Source organism: Rhea pennata, chromosome 1 (assembly GCF_028389875.1).
Source record: "Rhea pennata isolate bPtePen1 chromosome 1, bPtePen1.pri, whole genome shotgun sequence".
In the NCBI taxonomy this organism is placed as follows: Eukaryota; Metazoa; Chordata; class Aves; order Rheiformes; family Rheidae; genus Rhea; species Rhea pennata.
In genome coordinates this window covers 86463587-86486714 of record NC_084663.1, presented here as the reverse complement: position 1 = coordinate 86486714, position 23128 = coordinate 86463587, and the positions used below count along the sequence as shown (strand labels likewise).

The 23128-nt window shown below is 41.1% G+C and overlaps 1 protein-coding gene across 5 annotated transcripts; it reads right to left on the bottom strand.

Annotated features, from left to right (window-relative positions):
• Nucleotides 1-3082: 3082 nt before the first annotated feature.
• On the bottom strand, nt 3083-18723 carry ING4 (inhibitor of growth family member 4). Of its 5 annotated transcripts, none has more exons than XM_062594752.1 (9): nt 18607-18721; nt 12588-12870; nt 6213-6284; nt 5833-5999; nt 5529-5643; nt 5117-5225; nt 4642-4789; nt 4167-4228; nt 3083-3964 (listed from the first exon to the last, which is right to left on the bottom strand). In XM_062594752.1, exons 2-9 carry the CDS (start codon nt 12625-12627, stop codon nt 3925-3927), a joined length of 753 nt encoding a protein of 250 aa, XP_062450736.1. In that variant the 5' UTR covers nt 12628-12870; nt 18607-18721; the 3' UTR covers nt 3083-3924. The 5 variants fall into 5 exon arrangements, with proteins under 5 accessions (XP_062450736.1, XP_062450743.1, XP_062450744.1 ...); XM_062594759.1 differs by having other exon boundaries at nt 12588-12688; XM_062594760.1 differs by having other exon boundaries at nt 12588-12722; nt 18607-18622.
• Between the last annotated feature and the right edge of the window lie 4405 nt (nt 18724-23128).

Genomic DNA, 23128 nt, shown 5'->3' with positions numbered 1-23128 from the left:
ATTTCCAATCACTGTAAAAGTCACTTTCTTCAGCTCCTTTTTAGAAAATGTTTATGTTGCACTAACAGCTATCCCAGGAGATCTGCTGTTTAGCCATTTCTTTAAAGGAGTTCATGACTACCTTAACATAGTATATCCCTTTTTTATTATTTTAATTCTAACTTTCTAGATGAAGTAAATTTTCTAGTTGCCCATTACCACTAGGGTGATACAGATAAATACCATCAGTTATCAGCTGAAAAATCAGATCAGGTTATTTTGGACAGACACGCTCTTGTTATTTCCAGTCAAAATAATTTTTATTTTATTGCTCTGGCTTTCTTGTACATCCTAAACAATTTGCTTATCCACTGTTTCAGCACTTCACACCTGGGCTGCTATCAGTTAGCTGACATGTGTCAGTCCTCTTGGCCTCCTTAGGTATCAGCACAGAACTGGCTCTTTCCTGGCCTTTTGAGCTTTCCCTAACAGCCCACAAACTGATACAGAGCAGACCACAGATGCATTCAGTTGGCTTTCACGGTTACAAACACCACTTATGAAGCCTGCTGATCAAAAAAACGTTCACTCCAACAGATGCTGTTTAAAATCCTGCTTACTGTTTGCCTGGGAAGTGCATCATCCCATATGATACCAGCACCAACACAGAATAAATATTTACAGTACATTTCTCCCGCCTCTCATTACAAACAGTTCTGCTATCTGCAGCTGGTAACAGACATGTGCCATGTTCAATTATATCAAAAAACAAAAGATGTTCAACCCCTCCCCCCCAAAAAAACCCCCAAACACCTGCTTGTATTTCTAGCCTTGCCACTTATAGACTTTGTTCCCAATGGTTTCATTTTTTGTACTCTGTAATTTCTAGCTTCTATTGATTTTACCCCATTATTTCATTTTCCCGCTTTTTTGATTAAATATTGCAGTTACTGCCTTTATTCCTCCTCCTCCAAAGTTAGTTTTTAAGGGTTATTTCTCTCATCTGTATTCATACTTGTAAGTCATTTAAAAAGTCTTGGTTTTCAGCCACATTTTTGTCTAATTTCTTCTTCCACTCAATCTGCATTTGAGCATTTCCTCAGCCGAAGCAAACATCCTGAATGGTAAGTGCTGCTGATCAGAAATGCCTTTGTCAAACAGAAGCAGGTCACCATTGCAAGTCTGCAGGGAAGGACCATTTTCCTACCTAGTACTCCCATCAGTTTTCTGATACTGAAACAAAATTCAGCCTAGGTGTTTCTCATGTCTTTCGTGTAAAACGTACTAAGAATGTTCCATCTATTTTTCCATCATTATAAACAACCAAAAAGCCTAGCAGGAGCTAGGACTGTAAAATAATAGAAGAAAACATGCTCTGTTTCCTAAAGAACAAGGTTAACATTGTGCCCAAGATTTGGAAATAGTTTTAGCTTGGAAATAGTTGCTACTAATCCCGCCATCACATACGCACAGTGTTCTACTATGACTTCAAAAGACCATAGGACATGCGTTCCCCAAACTGAACCTACTCTTAATAGAATTATTTCTGCACAGTAGGCAGAATCTAAGCAGCAGCTCATCTTTTTTCCTGGATTAGTAGGCAACAAACAGCAGCCCACTCCTACTGCTAGCTTTCATATTACACCACATGCATTTATAAACTATTACTTATCCTGAATCAGCAGTGGTTTCATTGCAGGACCACCATCTCAGACACCTCTCTAACCCACACTTTCTGAAGAGCTTGGTGCTAACAGTGACTGTTATAATCCAGTGTCCTATCCCATTAAACCAAACCATTTGAACTTGTGTTTGCATCCTCAAAGCCAGTTCAAGTTAAAACCACATTCGCCCTTTATTCTGTCAAGTTTAACACCCACTTGATATCTGGATAAACCTCAGCAGAAAAAAACACAGCTCTTCTGCCACAGCCTTCTCACCCACTTGATGGTAGCCCAGGCTCTCATGTAACCAAGACTGTGCCAGGCACACAGCAGACATCTTCCCTCTCTGTTTAAGGAGGGAACCCCAGGAAAACGGTTTAAGATAATCTGGGATTTTAGATCCAGACTGTGGCAGTGGCGCCACAGAACATACAATCAGTAGCCTGAGTAAGTGCTTGCTACTGATCTTTTCTGTGTAAAATGGGAATCCAAGCACCCCTTACCCAGGCAACAAGAAACAAAGAATGACTCATCGCTAACTCACTTAAACAGAAGGAAGCCTCAGCACCAGCTTCTGAGCTGAAGGCTTTGATAGGCTCCCCCATACAGCACGGCAAGACCAGAGTAGCAAAAGAGTCTCCACCTACACAGTCTTTTGGATGGTTTTAAGGATCTCCTAAAAGGAGAACTTCCACTTTATGACCACAGCAGAAACACACTGTTGATCCTCGTGCAAGTTATCTGTGTGAAGTGAACATCTTATGTTTCATTCCTGTGAAAAGCTTAAACCTTCATGAATAGCTGAGAAGAGGACTGAAACTCATCCATTTCCAGGCCTCACCAATGGAATAAACATAAGGGTCAGCTGCAGTGTGGATCACCTCCTCACACTTACCTGCGGGCACTACAGAGAGATGTATCTTAAGCAACTGTTTGTGAACCTTACATTTTTTTGTAACAGCAACTGGAGTTTCTGAAAACAAAATGATCCAAGGTGAAAGTAATCCACTAGGGAGCAAGTTACCAGGATATCTGAAAGATCTGAAAATCCACTGTCTTGGATGGATATGGTTTACTAGCTGATGGCTTATTTTCTGAGCTGCACTACCCAACAGCCATACTGAGCCTTCTATAGCCTTCTCCATTCTCATTTGAGATTAGACAACTGATGAAGTAAATGATCTGACAAAAACATGAATAAATACTTTCCCTCTCATGGGGACATGACTGAAGGGGTAGATATTTCATAGAAGCTCAGTAATCTTCTGGCAAGTGGTTCAGGTATATTTTCAAGCCTGACTCAGACTTAAATTTGCCTTGTGACATTTTGCCTTTCTCTGTTCTTACCAACACTGTTCAGTACTGTGGCATCAAAAAGTTGTATTAGACTCATCATTCAGAATAATGCAGTGCTGAGAAAGAAAAACTGCAGAGACTCATTGTCACCCTTTGCTTCCATGAGCTTTATTTAGTTCTGTATTTTACAAGTGGGATCTGGATCCCCAAACTTCCCACTATCAACAGAACACAGAAGCCCAACTGCATAAAAGGAAGGGAGAATTCTGGGGTCAGAAGACAGCCTAGATAATTCATTTCCCCCCACGCAGTCAGAAATTCTTCCTCCTTTGCACAATGTGTGTCCCAGGCTAGCAGGTTTACCCCAGGAAAGGAATAAGAGACAAAGCTGGCTCTAAACACTCTTCCCTCCTCGTCTTCCCAACAAAAGAGGCTGCTCAATGCCAGACAGAGTAGTGGAATGGTTAAAGACAGGGAGTACATTAGGTTTTCAGTCTCTCAACCAACCCACTAGCTCAAGAACTGGCCTGGTTACTCCCTCTTTCCTGAGAAAGATCCAGGAAAATCAGAGACCTAAAATGCTGAAGACTTACCTCCTTTCCTTTCCCCATCCAAAAGCCTTGTTCTCAAGCACAGAGTAGGCTATGGACTCTGAGGGGGCTGAAGGAAAGCCAAGGAAAATTAGGGGCTACCTGAATCCCTGGGAATCTGGTGGCTACCCTGGTGCCCTCATTCATTTCCTCTGAGGTTCAGAGACCTGTTTGGAACAGTACACAAAGAGGTCCTCCCTCAGGGATTTGGAAGCAGCTAGGAATGTAGAACACACAGGTACTGTCATGAGGGTACCCACCATTCCAGGGATGACCCAAACCACAAACAGGGCAAGACTCCCCCCAGTCAAGGCCCCAAAGGCTGGGGGAGCTGTGACTAGGCCCTGGCAGGGGAGAAGAGAGCTCCTGCAGCAGTACTGAGGTCTTGTAGGATTTTACTTCTTCTTCCTCTCCTGGGAACAGCGAGGGCAGAACCTGGTTTAAAGGAAAAACAAAAAACAGCATTTATGGCACAATAGCAACCTCCAACATACAGTCCCAAAGGACATTCTCCAATTCAAATTTCCTTCTTAAGAGGTCTAAGTGTGTATACAGTATTCTCTCTTCTACCACCCAGGACCTCCCCTTTCCAGAGACCTACAGACCCTCCAGAGTGCTTGCTTTTGCATCCACTCACCATTTTCCTCTTGGTTTTGTTGTCAGACCAACACAGGCAAAATGAAACCATTCGATGGAACACTGTTGGGGTGGAGAGCAGTAAATCAAAGAGTAATTTCCTTCTGAAATAACTTCTGAGACATCTGTTTCCCAGTACTTGATCTCATAAATTCCTAAATCCTTACACCAGTGACCTTAACTCACAGGATCAGTCGGAGTATGAAGAATCATACCCAGCCTGCACATTGTTAGTAAGAAGATCTCCCCTCCTTCCTTGTTAAATAGTGCCAAGAAAAAAGCCTGTCATTTTAGGGATAATCATGAAGAAAGATGCCCTTAGCAGGCCATGGCAAGTTACCCTTTTGCCCTTCAACATTATCAGAGCTAACCCCTCTTATTGTCACTGCTTGCCTGCTATCCAAGCAGGCAAGACTTTCTGCACAAGATTCTCTCCACCCTCCTCTCCTCTATTTTCATCTATGGCAGACTCTTACATCTGGGTTGTCGCAGCCAATCATCTCGCCATAGGAGACCTGGTGGCAGAGGCAGTAAGTAGGCTCGTTAGGGTCCACAGGCATATCCAGCACATCCGAAGGGTGTACATTTCCAAAGGTCACGGAAGGCATCCCATACTCTGTGCTACTGCATGATGAGAATAAAGTAGGTCAACAAAGTAACCAGTGTGGTGCACCTTTATGTCTTCCAAAACAATGCCCTTGTTTACCACACACACTTCTTTGAGAATATACATTCATCTCCAATGCAGGGACCTGCCTTACCCTTCATGCCACACTCCTCTTCAAGAATTAAAAGGTTTCCTTGCTCTTGTTTCCCCAAAAGAAGGGACAGAAGGACATACAATGTGGTCTGGGTGGGAATCAGATTCTTTACAGGCAAGCCTAGGCTAGACCTTCTTTGGTCTGATTCACGATGCTTCTCCTCGTTCACCCAAATCTACCCATTGCTTACGTGCGGACAAGTTTCAATTTCTTCTGGGCAGTCTTTGGTGCCTCCTCATCAGAGTTCTTCCCTTTAGAGCGAGCACGGGCAGCTTTCTTCTCTTTTTGGGCTCGGCCCTCTGGTAAGAGGAGAAAAAGGTGTTAAATCTGCTACCCAATAAAAATAAAACTTGATAGTAACAACTTCTCTGGCACTAAAACACACCCCTACTGGACTGACTTCGGGCTACGCACTGTATCTTTTTCTCTGGTGATACTGAACATGCTCACACCAGAAGAGCTCAGGTCACCTTCTTTTCACCTGTCCTTCAAATTTCAGCATAGCAGTCTTTGACTCATGTCATTCCAGTGCCTGCCTTCATCCCCACCACTTCCACAGTTGTTTGTCTGCTTCCTGCATCAATCTGCAGCTTCATACTCACTCTTCTTGCCCTTGCTGGAAGAACTGTCATAGTCACTTGATTCTATCTGTTTCTCCTTCAGGTCAGCTTCAAAGCGGGCAAGGTCTGTGTCCAGTCGCCGGATATGCTTATCCACCTGCAAAGATGACAGTGACCAGGAGTCACCACAGAACACAGCCCAGACAAAGAAGAGGGGGTGTAAGGCTCACACAAAGAGCAGAGAAGTAAGAATGCATGCCACCTAAAAGAGAGATAAGGCCCTTCCAGGTATGGAGATTTTAGCAGAGCCCTTCACATGATAAGCACTAGACACTTCCCTTCATACCATCTCATAGGTCTGCATAGCCAGCTGAACCTTGTCATCCCCGAACTCCTTGCATTTCCCATAGGCCTCTTGGATCTGCTTGAGAAGCCCCAGTTTTTCCTCCGAAGACAAAGTCCGTGCATTGCTGATATATTCTGTGGCCAGTTTATCGATCTCTGACTTGAGGTCTGAAACAAGTTCACTGTTAAATACATAAATATACATACTTAAACACATACATACACACATGCACTACAGTGCCCTCTGTTAAGACAGATAGAAAGATCTGGGCAGCTGCAGGCTTTCCTGCCCTGAGATCCCAGTGATGAAGGCAAACGAAAGAAAAGCTCGTCAAGTTGCATGCTTCCTGCCTTGTCACAGAAATCATCTCTAACCCTCACCTTCTGTTCTCTGATCCAGATCTCGCATGAGCTGAAAGTTTCTCTGCAATTCAAATGGCAGGTTCTCAATACCTGCAGAGAAAGGAGGAGATATAGAGAAGTCAGATTCACATCCAGGATGCCAATGCAGAAATAAAGCTAACTCAACTGATAAACACACAAGCAATTCCCAACATTATTTCCTGGTGCGCATTAGTGGACCTCCATTTATTGTCAACTCTAAATGAGACAGTCTATAAAAACATGACACATTTAATTCAGGTGCACAGTTCTACAATACATATTAGTTAAGAGAAAAATGCTGCCATGCAGAAAGGGCTAAATTAAAAAAGCAGCAAAACAAAACTTATAATGAAGTCAGGCAACATAGCCATCTAAAAACTCTATTTAGTAATGAAAAAAACAGCACAATAATTGGTACATAATGTTATTTAGTTATTTCTGTGCAAGGATGTCAAAACTGAAGTTGATCAAATGCTAATTCATTGTAACCTGAGTCAGTTTCAGTGCATCATTTTTACAGACCAGGGAAGGGAAACACTTTGTGGAGAGCCAAAGAACAAGTCTGAGAGAGCCCCACTGTCTCCTGCTCCTTGTCCTGCCTTCTGCACCATAATCTCAGTGGGATCTATGCAGTACCTGAAAGGATGGATTTCTGCTGTACATTGTAAATAACAAATTTGTTTGTAGGGCTTTGAACGAGCAATGAGAAGTTCCCCTAGCCATCATCAGATGCCCAACTGACAAGACTAATAAAGCAATTTTCATTTTTTCATGCCTGTGTAATCAAACAGAGATCTAGCGTTGCTGCATTAACCTGAATTCCAAGCTTAGCTCTTGTCACCTTTATATTGAATAAAACATCTCTTGTAGGTTAAAAAAAAAAAAAAAAAGTGGCAGAAGCTCTTCAGAAACGGAACATAAGCATGTCTGCTTCCTGAATCCACTGTCTAACACATACAGAACATAAATGAAGGCGTCATAATCAAAGCTCTCTAACACATCAGTCCCAGCAACCCCAGGAGTGGCCTCTCTTTTCATTGCCAATTGTGTTTCCACTGTAAAGACATTTCCCCAAAAAGCAAATCAGCCAGCAAGGGAGCTCTGAATGGAAGAGACAGATCTGTACAAGTACCATACGCAGGCCATGAAATTTGTTCCTACAGAGGTAAAAACAACATTGTGTCTCATTAAGCTCAAAAGCCGTTTCCCTTTTACCTGATTTTTCCCCCTCCCACAAAGAGAATGTAGTAAGATACATACAAAATCTTTATAATTAATCAAGCTATTGCTTCAACACATTGTTGCCATTTCCATTTTAAATATCTGAGAAAAGCTCAGACAGCAGGTGCCCTTAAGTACTTAGATTGTTTCCATCATAGTCACACAGTATATACAGGCACCTCCCCTTCCCCTGCATTCAAGGACAGTTAACAGTGCAAAATCAAGTTCTCAAAAAATTAGGAAGCAGTAAAATGCTTCCTGCATATTCCTAAATTTGGTGCTTCCACATTTGCCCAGTACGACACACTTCATACAAGGTTCAAGCAGTCTGCTACCAGATTAGACCCCTAACGCTCCATAAAACATCTCATAAAACAATGGGGACACAGTTCCATGCAAATTTTCATTGCTTACAAAAGAAACTGACAGCAAGGATGAAATCCAGCTCTGGAATCACAAAATCTTTCCTTTTTCTTCCTGAAAACCCCAGCCTCATTGACACCAAACCTTTCAAATTTGTACAGCAAATGAAACATGGGTCATAAAGCAGTACACTACTTTTCACTCCTCTCCTGCAGCAAAGACAGGTATCCTCTAGAGGAAAAACAGCATCTGCTCTTTCACTGCGAATGTGTCAAATTTACACAGAGTTTATTAACTCTAGAACATCATCAGTTGTTATTTCTTGACTCTGTAATCCCTTTAAAAGAATTGGTGTAATTTTCTTTTTCTCCTCTAAGGAAAGTCACTAAAAGCACAAACTACATACATACTACGTACAGTCACACGTTCCCCGCAGCAGGAGTAAAGCCCTTCTATTAACAGAATACCTGAGCAAACACAAACCCCAGGAGGATGGTATTCTCTAGGTGGAACAATCCTCAATGAGGTTACTGCCGTTTCACAGCAATTTTCTAACAGTGGGAGAAACCTCATCTAGAATTTGTTTCTGCTACAGAATCCAAAACAGACTATACTCTAGCCTTTACAGATGTTACTTCAAAAATCTGCCACCATCTGTCACTAATGTTAGCATACACCCTCAACTGAAAAGTGTGTTTTCCCTTTGCATCTGTATCACAGCTTGTCTGGTGTCTCCCTTTCAGCCTGCCCTTCCTATCATCCCGAGTCTCTCTATTCCCAGTGTCTCCTCGCTTCATTGCCAGGCCCTCAGTCAGGTCAATCTTTCTTTCGTGTTCTCATCTGCCTTCACTTGTGGAAAATTCACATCACAGGAGATAAATACTGTTCCCAGTGTATCTCAGCTGCCCAGCATAACTGCAGAGAGTGGCGTTACCAAGCTTTGATTCTCTAGCCTAGAACAGGCTCAGCACAGACAGAGTCATTAGATCATTTATCAGTCAAACACATATGAGCAATAATCCTCCAGAAGCTCATTAACTGAGCAGATTTCCACAGTTATTGCTCAGACAACCCCCTGCCATTTAGGTTCCTTTCCTGCTAAAAACACAGCAAAATTAGTTATTAAAAAAAAAAAAAAAAGAGAGAGAGAGAGAGAGAAAGAAAAGAAAACCAGTAAAGATGCACAAATCTATTACTGACTAGCATTTTGTAATAGTTTTGTCAATAACTTGGAGAAAACAAAAAAACTGTTAGCACAGTGGCTGCAATCAGAACAGTGATAGAGGTGCTTAGTCTGCTCCTCTGAAAGTGGAAAGGAGCAGAGTATCTCCTTACAATCATGATCCAGAGAATTTGGTAGGAACATAAAGCATAAGACGACAAAACTCCAGCTGAGCAAGTTTTAACTGAGCAACTAACTACTCATACGGAAGGCAGTTTACCTCGGTACATAGAATTTTTCTAGCATTTGCAACTTAAGTCAAAACCTGTTGTCTATCCTTAAAAAGGCACACTTTCATCTCACACAATTTATCAGAGTGGTCAGAACACTGTTGAGATTGCTTGGCTTGTATTATGCTACCACACAAGATTATCCTAATAGGACTATTTATCATAAAAAAAAAAAAATCCTGTTTCCTCATTCTTACTAATGTAACACACTTTCCCTATCTTTCTCAAAGCATTCATATTATTTATGTAATTTTGTTTCCTCATGTATTTCTCCTTTTCCCTTTACAATTCATTTATTCTTTCTTCTTATAAGATGCATCTTAGCTTTTCTTGACTAAGTACTATTATCTAGAAAAAAGAAAAAGATAGTAATTCTTAGATTCTGAAAAGGATTGTAGGAAAAAATTTCACTGCTAAGAAAGCTTGCCCAGGATACCATATAGACCTCCTTGGTAGTCAGAGAATAGGCCAATGAAATGGAGTCACTTGGTCACATATAGAAAGCAATTTTACAGAAAAATAAAAGCAATGGCCTCTCTGAACACAAACAGCATAGCAGTGTGAGAGGAAGGCGAGGACGGGGAACACACGTGCTGTGAAGAAAGCTAACAGCTTGGCTCAACGGGTTGAGTGGGACTAACGCAACTATGCTAATTTGCACAGGTCCGCACAGAGCAATGTGCAGCCCCACCATGCCCAATGCATTTCTGCCATAGCACGATCATCCCATCCATGATTAGCATAAGTGTCTCACTGAGCTCTCCCTCCCCTTCCTTTTTTTTCCCCCATTTTTTTCTAAAGCTAAGAGGCAAGAGATGCTTTCCTTCCTCTTCCCAATTCTCATCACTTCAGTCTCCCCATTTTTCACTTCTCTATTTTCCCCTTTTTTCATCCCTCCTTCCCCCATTCACATTCTTTTCTCATCACATGAAGTGTACATCCATACCATGCTGTGTTCTCTCTTAAGAATCACAGAGACCCTGAATTCTCACTCTTCCAAAGTTAGAGCCTATCACCAGCTTCCTCCCCCAACAACTCTTCAACACGTACGTAGGATGTCGGTGCAGGCAACTGATACTTAAGCCACAGCTACTTATCTCAGATGTTAATTCTGACTCACACAGGCAAAGCACAAGCTCATGAGCCGAAGAAACTAAGCCACCTGATAACTTTCGCCATCCTTCATTCTAAGGTCTGCCATAATAGCTATCTTTTAATAATGCCAAATCACGGGTTTGTATTGTGACAGGGTTCAAGAGTCCTAAAAAAAGAGATCCATTGTGCCAAGCACTGTACAAAGACATGGTGTCCTTCCCAAAACATCTATTCGCCTACTGTATTCAGACGTATGCTTAAGTTTATTAACAAAATAGGAAAATGTTTTGAAACAAAAATCACAGTTGCTTTATTAAACAGTACAGATTCCAACAATTTAAACACAACATTAAAAAATTCTGCTTGTGACAGACAAGTAAAACAAGAGTTCTTCACACGCTTAAGATAGGAAATTGTCAGGGATTTTGTGAGGGAAGCAGACAAATTTTTGGCACTACAATTCTCAAAATTTTCTAGCACAAAGCATACTGCATTGGCTGATGGCAAACTTCAGCAACTTCCTTGTTCTCTCACTGCAGAGAGGCATGTATTACATGACCCTCTAACCCTCCTTTTAGATAGTATAAGCCTTTAAAAGAGCTGCTTCCACTCTGTCCTGATTGTTTATCTTCCTATTCAGATCAGTCTTTCCGGAGCTCACTGAAATTGGTGCACCTTTCTCTGCATTCATAAGTGGCTCAGCACTAGTGGTGTATGCAGTCTAACAACTAACATTGTCCTCCAAACCACCTCTGTAAGAGCTAACACTATCTACAGTTTAAAAATTCAGTACTCAGCAGCACAGCTGATTGGATTGCCAAAGGCCACCCAAGAACTCTGTGGTCATATCACATATCCCAAGTCCTGGGCCAGTGTACAACACACCTTGGTGGTCTAGATCATCAACTTCAGGCGCTGGCCAAAGAAACAAATATCAGTCAGTAACAGTGGTCAATATAATCACCATAGAAACCTAATAATACTCCCCCAAAGACAGTGTACACTTAGAGAGGGGCGATTCTTTTGGAAATGTTCTCATTACATCAGTTCAATACTATAGCACCCACAGCCAACACAGTAGACAATGAAGTTAATTTCAGTAAAGGGATCTTTATTGTTACATTAAAGATCAACTTTGATTTCAGAAGTTTGGGAGATTGACATGTTAAATAAGTCTTATAATTCCATCTGCATCACTGCAGGCATTTCCAGTCTAACTCTGACACAACTCCCAAGGGCACTGGCCACCACCAGAGAGACCACAGGACTTTTCCCCAAAATATCAGATCAGATTTGCTGATTAAGTGAAGAAATATGGAGGAAATGCAGTATGCTTTGTCTCGTTAAGCCATTTTGTATCAGTTCCAATAATAACATCAGCCAACAACAAAACCAAATTTAAATGAACTGGTCATCAACAATAATAACTATATTAAACAAATACATTATAAATGTGAATTGTGCTAGTAGCTTTCATGCAGAAACTAATGATGTCTATGAAGCATCAAATCCTCTTCTCTGCACGAGATTTTGCAGTTTTACGTGGATTGGCCTTATAGGTGCAACTAATCCAAAGCTTCAGTAAGGTGAAAGAGATCTTTCACAACACTAATACGATGATCAATACAGAAACAAGTTATTAAGAGATTTGCATATCTAAAATACGATGTGAGAAACCTTATAGGGAAGAACAGGAAGGTATGGCCACATGCTACATAGGGGAGGGATAAGAGCAATGACAGAAGGTGAAGTGAGAGACAAAAGAGCTACAGGGGAATTTGGAAGGTAGCTAGGTGTAACAGAACCAGAAAGTAATCAAGTGCTAGCCTACAGCAAGTTCTGATATCGCAGCTATGTTCCCTGAGAATAACAGAAAGACAATACACATCACACCCTCAGCTGATGAAGTTACACCGGGGGGAAGCCTGACAGATGCAACTACAGTGAAAGAATAATGCTATTTTACTGGGTTAATTAATGTTCAGGAATGAAAGGACATTGCTGTACCGGTTGAAGGGGAAGGAAGATGACTTTCAAGGGAGTCCATACTGCTAGTGGCGCTCTAAGCTCCTGCTGGCATAAGTATTCTAGTATTGGCAAGCCGTGAACTGGTGCATCTCTATATGCCTATTGACATAAGCAAACAAGCAGCAAAGGAAGCTGATGCCTCCCTAATCAGCATAAAAAGGGAGGGAAAACCCCAAAGAAACACAATGACTTCACAATACCATGTTAACTTACCAGCTGAGGACTCCTCATCTAAGTCTGTTGTCTCCATCATCCTCTTCACTGAGGCAGATATGTCCTAGTGTCTGCTCCTGGAACAGGTCCTGACTGGTGGCCTCCAAGACAATGGAATGAATATCAAGCAGCCATCTGAGTAGACAGGCCAGTGACATCCTTCTGCTTCTCAAGCTCACCAAGATTATCAGCACTATGTTGATGACTCTCCCAAGTGTTTAGATGTGTTAGTGTTAGACCAAACGTAGGCTGACTGTTCCTCAGAGGTTCAAGAAGGGGGAAGCTGGAAGCATTATTATTTTGTCACCATAACTTACTAACATTTTATACTGATATATTCAATATCAGACCAGTTCAACCATATGTTTAAATAGGCATTTGAATTTCCTTCCAGTGTGGCATGCACATCCCAAATGGAACAACAAGTGTTCCATATTCAAAAAGGCAAATAAAGCAACAATCTCATTGTTCCAGGCAGGAACATGCATGATGGACAGTGATGGGTGGAACCAGCAAAGAAGGTGCTACTTCACTGCTTCAAAAAGCATACTCACAAATACGACCTTTGTGTTCACCATAGCTATCTGAGCAACTGGGCAGACATCAGCAGCAGCAGAGCATAGAAAAGTGAGCAAGGAGGTCAATTCATAATTTCAGGCACTAGACAGTTGAGGAGAACTACATTCCTCAGTTATATTGTCACAAACGGCAATTTTTTTTTGGTGTCACTATGCATACTTACTTTACTCTGACACCTACTCAATGGGTAAACAGGGAAGCGTGGGTAGAAGAAAACAGATATGATTGCACAGCAATTCCCTCTACTATAAAGACAATCTCTACACTGGTAACACTTTCAGATACAAACATAGACTTGCTGTAGACTATTTGGGACTATTTTCTAAATGTACGTACTTCAATGATGCCTACAACCAAGAAGTTCTACAATCCTCAAGGCATCTAAACGCTAAAGAAATCCCAGCTATTTGTAACTTATCTCTAGAAAAACTATAGTAGCCACTCTTCCTTTTGCCTCTTCACCATACTTCTAACCCAATAGGGGAACAAATACTGAGCCAAGCACTGGAACACAAGTTTGAGCAAGCACAAACTCCTCTAATGAGTCTTCAAGTACATTCAATGCTCTCAACACAAAATACTATTATTTTTTCTTTATTCTTTTACTCTATTCCCTTCTACATCTCTCTAACTCCTTTGCAGTCATGGTTTCCCCCTTGCTAAACTTGCACGGCTTTCTTAGCATGAGTGAAAGCACTTCAGTATCTTGTTTTCCCCCCTCTTAGAAGCAGACATAAAATGATTTAGAGACCTTAAAACATAGACTAGAAGGAGGATAATATTTGAGAAGGAGATGAAAATCTTTTCATGTTTACCTTCAGACAATAATGAGAACTGAAAAAAGAGAAAAGCTCAAATAAAAACCATTCAGGAAGAAGAGAACTGGAACAGCAAACATTCCTCCTCCCCTTCTCTAAACAAATTGGCTCAGTATTATCATCGAAGGGGCACCTTTGCTATGAGGAAGGAAGTGCTCAGTGTAGACAAAATATGGCATTCCTCTGAGAAGGTTCCATACATACAGAATATCCATATTTTTCTGCTGCAAAAATGCCTGCTAGGGGCATAACACATTTCAGACAAAAAAAGCTTTGTAATTAACAGTTTAGAGCAAAGTCAAAGGCATATGTAATCCTAGGTCTAAATCTTGTATCAAATTGCAGCAAGGAGTAGAAAGCTACTGAAATACAAGAGATAAGAAATTGCTGAACATTTTACTAAAAAAAAACATTGTTAACTTGCTGTTCCACAAAAATCTCCTGAAAAGGATTTTAGAGGCGCAAAGTAGAGTTATGAACTGAAACAACTAAGGCTGTACATGCAGCTTTGTCAGACCGCTTCTGAATTTTAACATATATTCCTTAACTACCTAACCACATGAGATTTGCCATACAAAGTAGTTTTCATACCAAGTGACTGAGCAGTGATTCAATGTTTTATTTTATCCTCTTTGTTCAGTACCGATTCATACATACACTATCCCAAAACTGATTTGGTAATAAACTTTTCAAGGTGTTTATCACTGCAATATTAGAATGCTTTTTCACAGCACACCTGTACAGTTGCCCACTTCCCTTACCAATAAAATGAATAACTGAGGTAAAGAGGTTAAGGCTAAAGAGGCCAGCTAATTACATGCATCCCATTTGAAATATCTAGAAATGCTATACAGCTTAGCTTTCCAGAATTATCTGTTCAAAGCAGAGACTTCAATTGCAGCTATGAGCACTCTGAACATCTGCTCCTCTGACTACAAATTTTCACTGAGAATTTGAGATGCACAATCTGTGCGAGGAGAACCTGTAAAAAACATGACCTCAAAATAAATGCAAACATCAAACTCACTCTGTCAGAGTAGCATTGAACTGCCTCAATCATGAGATCACCTTTTCTCTTCCTACAAAATCTTCACTTAATTCATTATAGACCTTTCTTTCTTCAAGGAATGGAAGAGGATGTCTACAAAAAACTGCCCTCTTTTTTTCTTTTTTTTTTTTTTCATCACACACTCAGGGATTCACTCCCTGAGCAGATCCAGCCAGTAAACCATATGAAAGAGAAACTCTGTGGGAGAAAAAAAAAATCAACTGAAATTTGTGTCTACATTAGCACTAAAAAGTTAAACGAATTCCATTCTGACAGATAAATGCAAATATTAGACATTTTCAAAAGAACTGAACAAAGATCCCAGACTACTTATTTGTATCAAATTTCAGCATTTTGGAACATTAGTGAATTTCTTAAGGACTTTTTTCTAAACATTATTTTAGTGTTTAAAAAAAGAAGGGAAGGAAGGTATGAGGGGGGAACAGAACTTTGTCAGGCAGACATAAATCCAGGGAAGAAAAATGGAAGAGCTGATCTGAGATCATCTCAAAGAATTAAATGACGCTGGCAGTACAGATTAAATGGGAAAAAATCTTGCCCAACTTAACTTTTTTTGATAAAGATATAAAGTTAATCAGTAGAAGTTTTAATTTATTAAACTACAACTTATAGCAAAAACTTGAGCGGGTATCAGAAAGAATCTTGCAAACTAGAATGATAAAAAAATGAACACGAGATACATTAAAATGAATTTAAACTGCCACATAACAAGGCTTCAGAGAGGAAGGCATTATAGAGAACTATCACCAGTGGCTGCATCACTTCTGCAAATTTCACATGAAGCAGTTCTTGATCCAACAGAAGAAAAAAGTTACTGATCACTTGTAAATGAAGTATACACTGGAAAAAAATGAGAATGAAAGGAACAAACTAATAGGACAACAAGACACAGCCTGAATGGAAACAGATACTTTCCATGAAGTCTTACATAGGGCAATACATTTAGGAATGAACAATAAGAGTGGTGGATACAGGACGCTGTACCATATTTCTGAGAAGCAGTGAGATTTGATTATCATGGTAGATAATTACCTGAACATTAGCTCCCAGCTGAAACACAACAGTGAACAGGGATAAGGGTATACCCAACAGAAGAATGATAATCTGACTTCTTTAGTTAGAACTATGAAGACTGGTAATAAAGGACTGTACACATTTTCAGAGAGTCAGAAATTCAAGCAGAATGTCAAAAGATTAGAGAAGGCTTAGAGAAGAACAAGGCTAATTAGAAAACTGAAAAATATGTTATCACGGGAGGGTTTTTTTTTTTTCCCTAAGTTAAGATTTAATTAATTACAATCTACACAAGGAAGAAACTTTTTATGAAGAGACACTTCAGTTTGATAGGTAAAAGGCAAAACAGGTACAACAACTGAATATCAGAGCTATGAAAATTGAGACAAAAGTCGTAAAACCTAATTTAGCAGACTAACTTACCAAGGACTGAGAAGGATTCTCTTTGACCGGAAGTATTAAAATCGATACGATTAGCTTTTCTAAAAGATAAACTCTAGCTTAAGTACAAGTGTCTTACAATTAGCTAACAAAGGGAATTAACATTGCGTATAGGACACCAGACAAAATAATCCACAACAGCCTTAAGAACTCTAGAAGTATGCAGAAAAGGCTAAGTCGATGCTGTGAAGGTTACTATGTTTTTCCTAACATCTTCATAGCCATTGTTTTTAAATACACTTAGATTGAGCGCATTTTTTAGAGCAAAACACACATTAAAGCATGATATTCCACATCACCACATTGATATCAATATGCAACAGGATGATAAACTACCTCGATTGTAGGACAACACTCATATTAGCTGAGCGAGAAAATAATATCTTGTAATTTTCTCTGCATGGTTGCACTAGAGGGAAACAGAGTAGTTTTCAGTGGTTTCATGGATTTTAGCTGTCAGTGACAATGAGATCCAAAAGTGTTTGGCTTTGATGGGAGCACTCTCTAGCCACCAAGCTCATCTACAGCTTCCTGTCTTCCCAGCTTGATATTTATCAGACCAATGATATCTATCATACCTTTCAACATTCAACATTGCATCTTCCTCATCCCTGCCTTCTGATTCTACATCTCAGTTTTTCATTCCTTTATCTTCACGCTCTAGGCTCCTACTCAGAAAATGCTTGTTTTCCCATTAGGAAAAAACTACATCCTCCCTATGCATTTATGCCTTATTCTATCTGCTTCTTTCCCCTCTTATGCAGCCCGCAGCTGTTCCCATCCTCCCATCTCCAAGGCATCTTCGCTCAGAAGCCTCAGCCAAACACAGTCACCCATAAAAGAATGAGAAGAGCAGAAAAAGATACACCTCTGCTGAACCAGTCCTTGCTCTTCCCTAGCAGTCTGCCTTCTCACCCAGCGTTTCTTCCTGCCTTTTACATCCCTCTTCCTCACAGTACTGGATTGATGTTCCTGCCTGTTCACTTCCAGGTTCTTCTTTTGAGCTTCCGTCATAACTTCATTTCTTCTGATTCTTGAATGTTCTTAAATTAATTTACACAGCTTTTTCCCCCCACCTAATGACAAAAGGGGCATTGAAGTTAAATGAGAATAAACCCTGGGTTTCCATTTCAACACCATCTCAGCCTGTTTCCTAATGGCAATTGGTTCTGAATACCCAACCTGAAAGCTCCACAGTTTCCAAACATATTCAGACAGATGACAAGATATTTAACTTGAGCAAATGTCACAAAGTAAAAAACACGCTGCCGCTAGTACTGTGCTTTTAAAATGCTGCCCATCACCACCCTTGCTGACACCAAAGGACTAGGTCAGAAAGAAAAATAACGTTCATCAAAGAACGGGTCACCAAATCTTAACACATTAACACGTTTTTTCAGGAACAACTAATCCGGTTCGTTTATTTGACTATTTTAAGAACAAGTAGGGGGAAAAATGCATTCAGAGTCTTATTCCCTCAAGGACAGAGTTTGACAAAGTTATAAGCAACTGAGAGCAAGACAATATCATGGGAAGGCTTGGAGAATGCTACCAACCCTGTTAGCACATGTATAGCTCTTCTTCGACCAGCAAAACGAGATTGTGCTTTTATACACCGTAAATAAAGGAAGCCGATGTAACCATCTCCCTACAGATTACACTCGCTTTATCTCCTCAGTACCACGGCATCGTTTGTCGAAGGGAACAGCCAAGCTGCTGCTTCTGAAAAGCGGCTCCAAGAGCCCCTCAGCCCTTTCCCCAGGACAAGCCAGGCGGCGGCAGCACCGCAGGCCGGGACACGGGCAGCGGGCTGCCGCGGCCGAGCCCTGCCCGCGCCGGAGGGGCAGCCCGCGCCGTGCCCCCGGGGTGGGGGGGGGGCGCCGCTGCCGCTGGGTCTGCGCGGCTGGGCGGGGCCGGGGTCTCCCTGCGGCGAGGCCGGGGGCAGGCCGCCGCCCACCCGCGCGCGCGGCTAGGGCCCGGTCCGCCCCGGGGCGCAGCGCGGGGCCCCGCCTCTGGGCACGGCCCGTCCGTGCCTCGGCGGCCTCCAGCCGGGGCGGCCCCAGCCGCGGCCCGCGGCCCCGCCCCCTGCGGCTCTTACTATCCAGGTAGTGCTCCAGGTACATCCCGGCCGCCATCTTGGGCCCCGCGCACGCAGGCTCTTCCGGGGGCGGGGCGGAGGGGTGGACACCTCCTGCCCGCCCCGGAAGAAGACGTCCCCCCATCGCGGAGTCCGCTTCCGCCCTTCTTTGTAGGCGCTTCCGCCTGGCTCTGGCCGCCATTTTGAGTGCTGCGAGGCGGCCTGTGTTCCGCGGCGCGGGGAGGGACCCGACGGCGAGGCCGCCGCTTCGTCGCAGGACGGCAGCCCGGCGGCGGCGACAGGCGCCTGCCGGGGCCCAGCGGTGCCGCCCTGGCGGCTGTAACGGAGGACGGGGGCCGGCCCACTGCGCTCTGGGGAGGGCAAGGGAGGGGATGAGGCTCGCGGGGTGAGGGGTTTAAATGCAGCCTGTTCCTGACTCCCCTCTGCTCTGAAAGGGTAAATACCTGCTCCTTCAGCTCGCTGTTAGACGAAACAGGCCCTGTCTTTTGAAAGTGACAGAAATCTTCTGGCTTGAAATAATTTTCGAGAGCCTGACAGGACACTTCTGCTGAATAATCTGTGTGTAGAAGTTTGTTTCAGCACTGTATTTTTCCATTTACCTTATAATATGCCAGCTATCATCAGCTGCTGCTGCTGCATTATAAACAGAGGCTGTCGTTGTAAAATGATTATGGTACAAATTTTAAAGTACCTTAACAACCAAAAAAACAAAATTAAAAGTAACGTGAGCATGCCATTCTTTCTGCATCTTGCCATTACAACTTACATGACCATATACAAGGCACTCATAGATCAGTGATCTCCTTAACTTCAGAAGTGCTTTCCCAAGTTGTCTTTTGTTAGTGGTTGCACATGTATGGAATAGTATTGTGCTACAAAAAGAGAGGTCATTAACTGCAGTTACAAAAGAACTGATAACTTTTATCTTAATTCTTTTGGCCTTTAGGAGCTATAATGTTCAGGATTGTCACATGATGAGATTAAGGCTAGTTTAGCATGCTGAATGTATATGAGGCATTGAATTTACTTTTGGTCAATGTGAAATTTCATCTGCCATTCTCCTGTCCACTTGCCACCTGTGTTCTGTTTTTTTCTGAGTCTCCTGCTAGACTGTATAGTAAGAGTACTTACTATAGTAAGACTGTATAGTAAGTACAGGGTACTCTGCTGCTAGACTCTGGCCACGTGGAAAACTGACCAGGCTTGTTTCTGCTCTTTTCTCCCAAAGATCTCCCCATGTGCCAGACCTTGTCCTGTGTAGACATACTGGGATTAAGCCTTTTAGCAGCCTGCAATGCCAGACTTGAAGAAACTATTAATTCAAACAGTTCATTTTTTCTACCATTTTGCTCTTTGGTTAATTAAGAGGTCCACTGTTTTAAAGATGCAATGTTCTTCAGGCCTATTCGTATGTCATTTAGGTTATTTATGATCTATTTTTAATTACTTAAAACACTTATTCCTGATTCTTTCCAGTTCCCTTATGAAGCAGTTGGTTTCAATTAAGCTGAACTTTATTATTAAGCCTCACTACACATTTTTTCTTAAGGTACTGCAAAATTTTTTAATAAATTGCCTTAAACTTATAATTAAGGGGAAGGATGTGGCTCTTGCATGACACCATCTGCTTCTTATACCCCTCCGCAATACTAAACCAAAAACGCCCAGATGTATCCTGCTTGGAACTACCAGGTTAGATGAAGCTGATGTTAAGAACTAGGCATTCCTAGACACCACCTGTTTGGTTAAGAGACTACCTGGCACTCCCATCTTAATCCTCTGAGCTACAGCTAGCTAGAGGGCAAAACAAGACTACTGAACTGGAATGAATAACTCCATCTGGTCTATAGCAAACTGTAGAAAAATGAACAAATATATCTTTAACCTCATTAACTGCCACTCTGAAACTGGAAACAAAAGGGGAGAGCGAGTTTAGCATACTTGCATGGTCTGGCAGCCAGTACAAATGCTACCAGTCCAGTAAAAACTAGTTTCTAAACTCTAAATCTGGAAAAGTTTGCTGTTTGTCTTTTAAAAAGCTGAAGCACTGATGTTCATGGAGAGGTACATCTCTCAGGATGCAAAAAGCATCTTGATCTGCAGCTGAAATGTTACTGCTGTACTTGAGGGGTGTGATTTTTTTTTAGTGGAAATAGTTTTATGAGCTAGTTTTACTAGTATGGATACGTGATTTCACAGGAGGATGTTACCCAAACTGGAATACGCTGTACAGCCATATGAGGCCAGTGCTATAGTATTAATACCTGGGTAACTATTTTAGTAGCAAAGCCATATACATTAACTCCAATGGTTATTACTCTTTTTTCACCCCGTAAGTGTATTGGGTTTTGCTACTTCAATTTTATCCTATAGTTAGAGCAGCAAACACCCCTGAGTTTGGATGAAGGCTTGATTGATGAGTGGGTGTGCTACTCAATAGGCCTATGCATCTCAGGCAGGGAAACTAAACGGCCTACTAAAGTAATCTAGAAATGTGTTTCTCAGCCTTTGTGGATCTACTGATGCGTGTGTATTTTGCATGGAAATCTAAACATCCTTTTAACAAACTTAAGCCTCTAGCTTTTCATTTACCTTTCACAGACCTAAAGTAGTCCAAGGATTACAAGTGAAGGCCGCTACTTTAGAGGGATCTTTATGCATACCACAAAAAGAGGCCTACAACGCAATAGCCTCTCCTTTGGTTCCCTTTTTGTTGTAGAGGTAGATATTCAATCCTTCTCACACTTTAACATTCTCAGTTCAGAGGTCCCTGCTCTGTAATTCTCTCTCTGCTGGAAAGACTAGCGTACCCACACTTCTTTCTCATAAACACAATTCATCTGGAGCATTTGCCCCAAGTTGGTTAATCAATTTAACATATGAAAAAGGACACAAATGGCCCCATATTGTAGCTGTGTCCAGACATTCCAAAAATATACCCTAATTCAGTAGCAAAACTAGGCAGAGACTCTAGTTCTTTGGAATCATCATTTCTTTTCTTCCAGTTCTTTTTTTTTTTTTTCATTCATTACATAGACACTCCATGAAATCAAAATGTTTGTTGGACAAGTCACTACATCTCTCTAATATTTGTAATGCAGGGGATGCTCTACTATACAGAAACAAGAAACCATGCACATAAATTTAGTCTGTGGTACCCAAAAAGCAGACTGAACAGGTACCTATCTTGTAGATAAGAAAATGTAGAACTAAGCAATTTCCTGCTGTGTTCTAAAAATGTACTAGTAAACTTGAGCAGCTCTCAGGTATATTATCTGCAAAATATTAGCAAGAAGAAAATCCTAGACATGACATATATCCTTTACTAGATGCAAAGATGATAAAATATTAGTAACAATGCAGAAAAGAGGCAGTAGCTCATAATTATATTCTATATTAGGAAAGAAGTTGGATGCCATAGACAAATCTGAGAGAGAAGTAACGAAACATTATCTGTTGCCAGTGAGACTGAGGAGAATGTTTAGTTCTACCTGTTAAATAAAATATCCTAAAACTTGCATAGCTAGAAACTCACAACCAAGAATCTTAAAATTGTCTGGCAAGCAGATGGAAGCAATGGGCTTTCTTTTCAAAACAACTTTGGAGTTCTGAAAGTGTTCCAGAAAATCAGCAAATACTTTTATTTAAAAAGTATTTTAAAGGGAAATGGGATCATCCGTGTGGCTCTGAGCCAGTTAATTTAGCTCTGATTTGGCAAAATCACAGTGTAAGTGATACAGGATGCACTCTACTAAGAAAAAAATCCCATAATACTATTTAATTTAAAGTGTAAGATCTTATTAAAAGAACTACATATTCTTTTATGGCAATGTAAGTTCAGTGCTAAGAGATAACTGTTGGCCTAATATAGCATGACTTCTGTCTGAATAATATACAGCCTAGTCATTCATAAAGAAAAAAAGAAAGGCAACAGATAAGTACTACATGACATGAGTCGAACATTATTGTGAGGCACCTAAAACAGCTCGATTTAACTTTGCTGTTTGGGAAGATGAATGGAGTGACTTGATCATGGTCTGTAAGTCATAAAAGAGAAAGATTTCTGATAGCAAAAGACTTTAATATATTGAACAAAGGCATAACAAGACCCTATGGATTAAAAATCAAAATAAAATAGAATGGCATTTTTAATGGCAATGATAACCAACCGAAAACCTTTAATAAGGGACATAGTTGAATAACCGTAAGGCTTTAAATTATTTAAGCCTTAAATCTTTCCTGAAGATTAATTGAATTATAGATCAACCTTACTATCATTAGTTATAGTTGAGATTCATTTACTGTTTTGTGGATGACTTTTCTAAATGACCTCAAACTTACATGACAACTGTTTCCTTTAAAAGCAATGATCATTTCAAAATCCGGCTAAGAACAGACAACAGATAAAGGAGAAGTGCTACTGCCTTTCAGCAAGGATACAAGACTAATCTAAGACAGGACCTGAGTCACTGTCAAGGACATCGTGGGCACAGATTTACAAGAACAAATGGACTGGCATCTT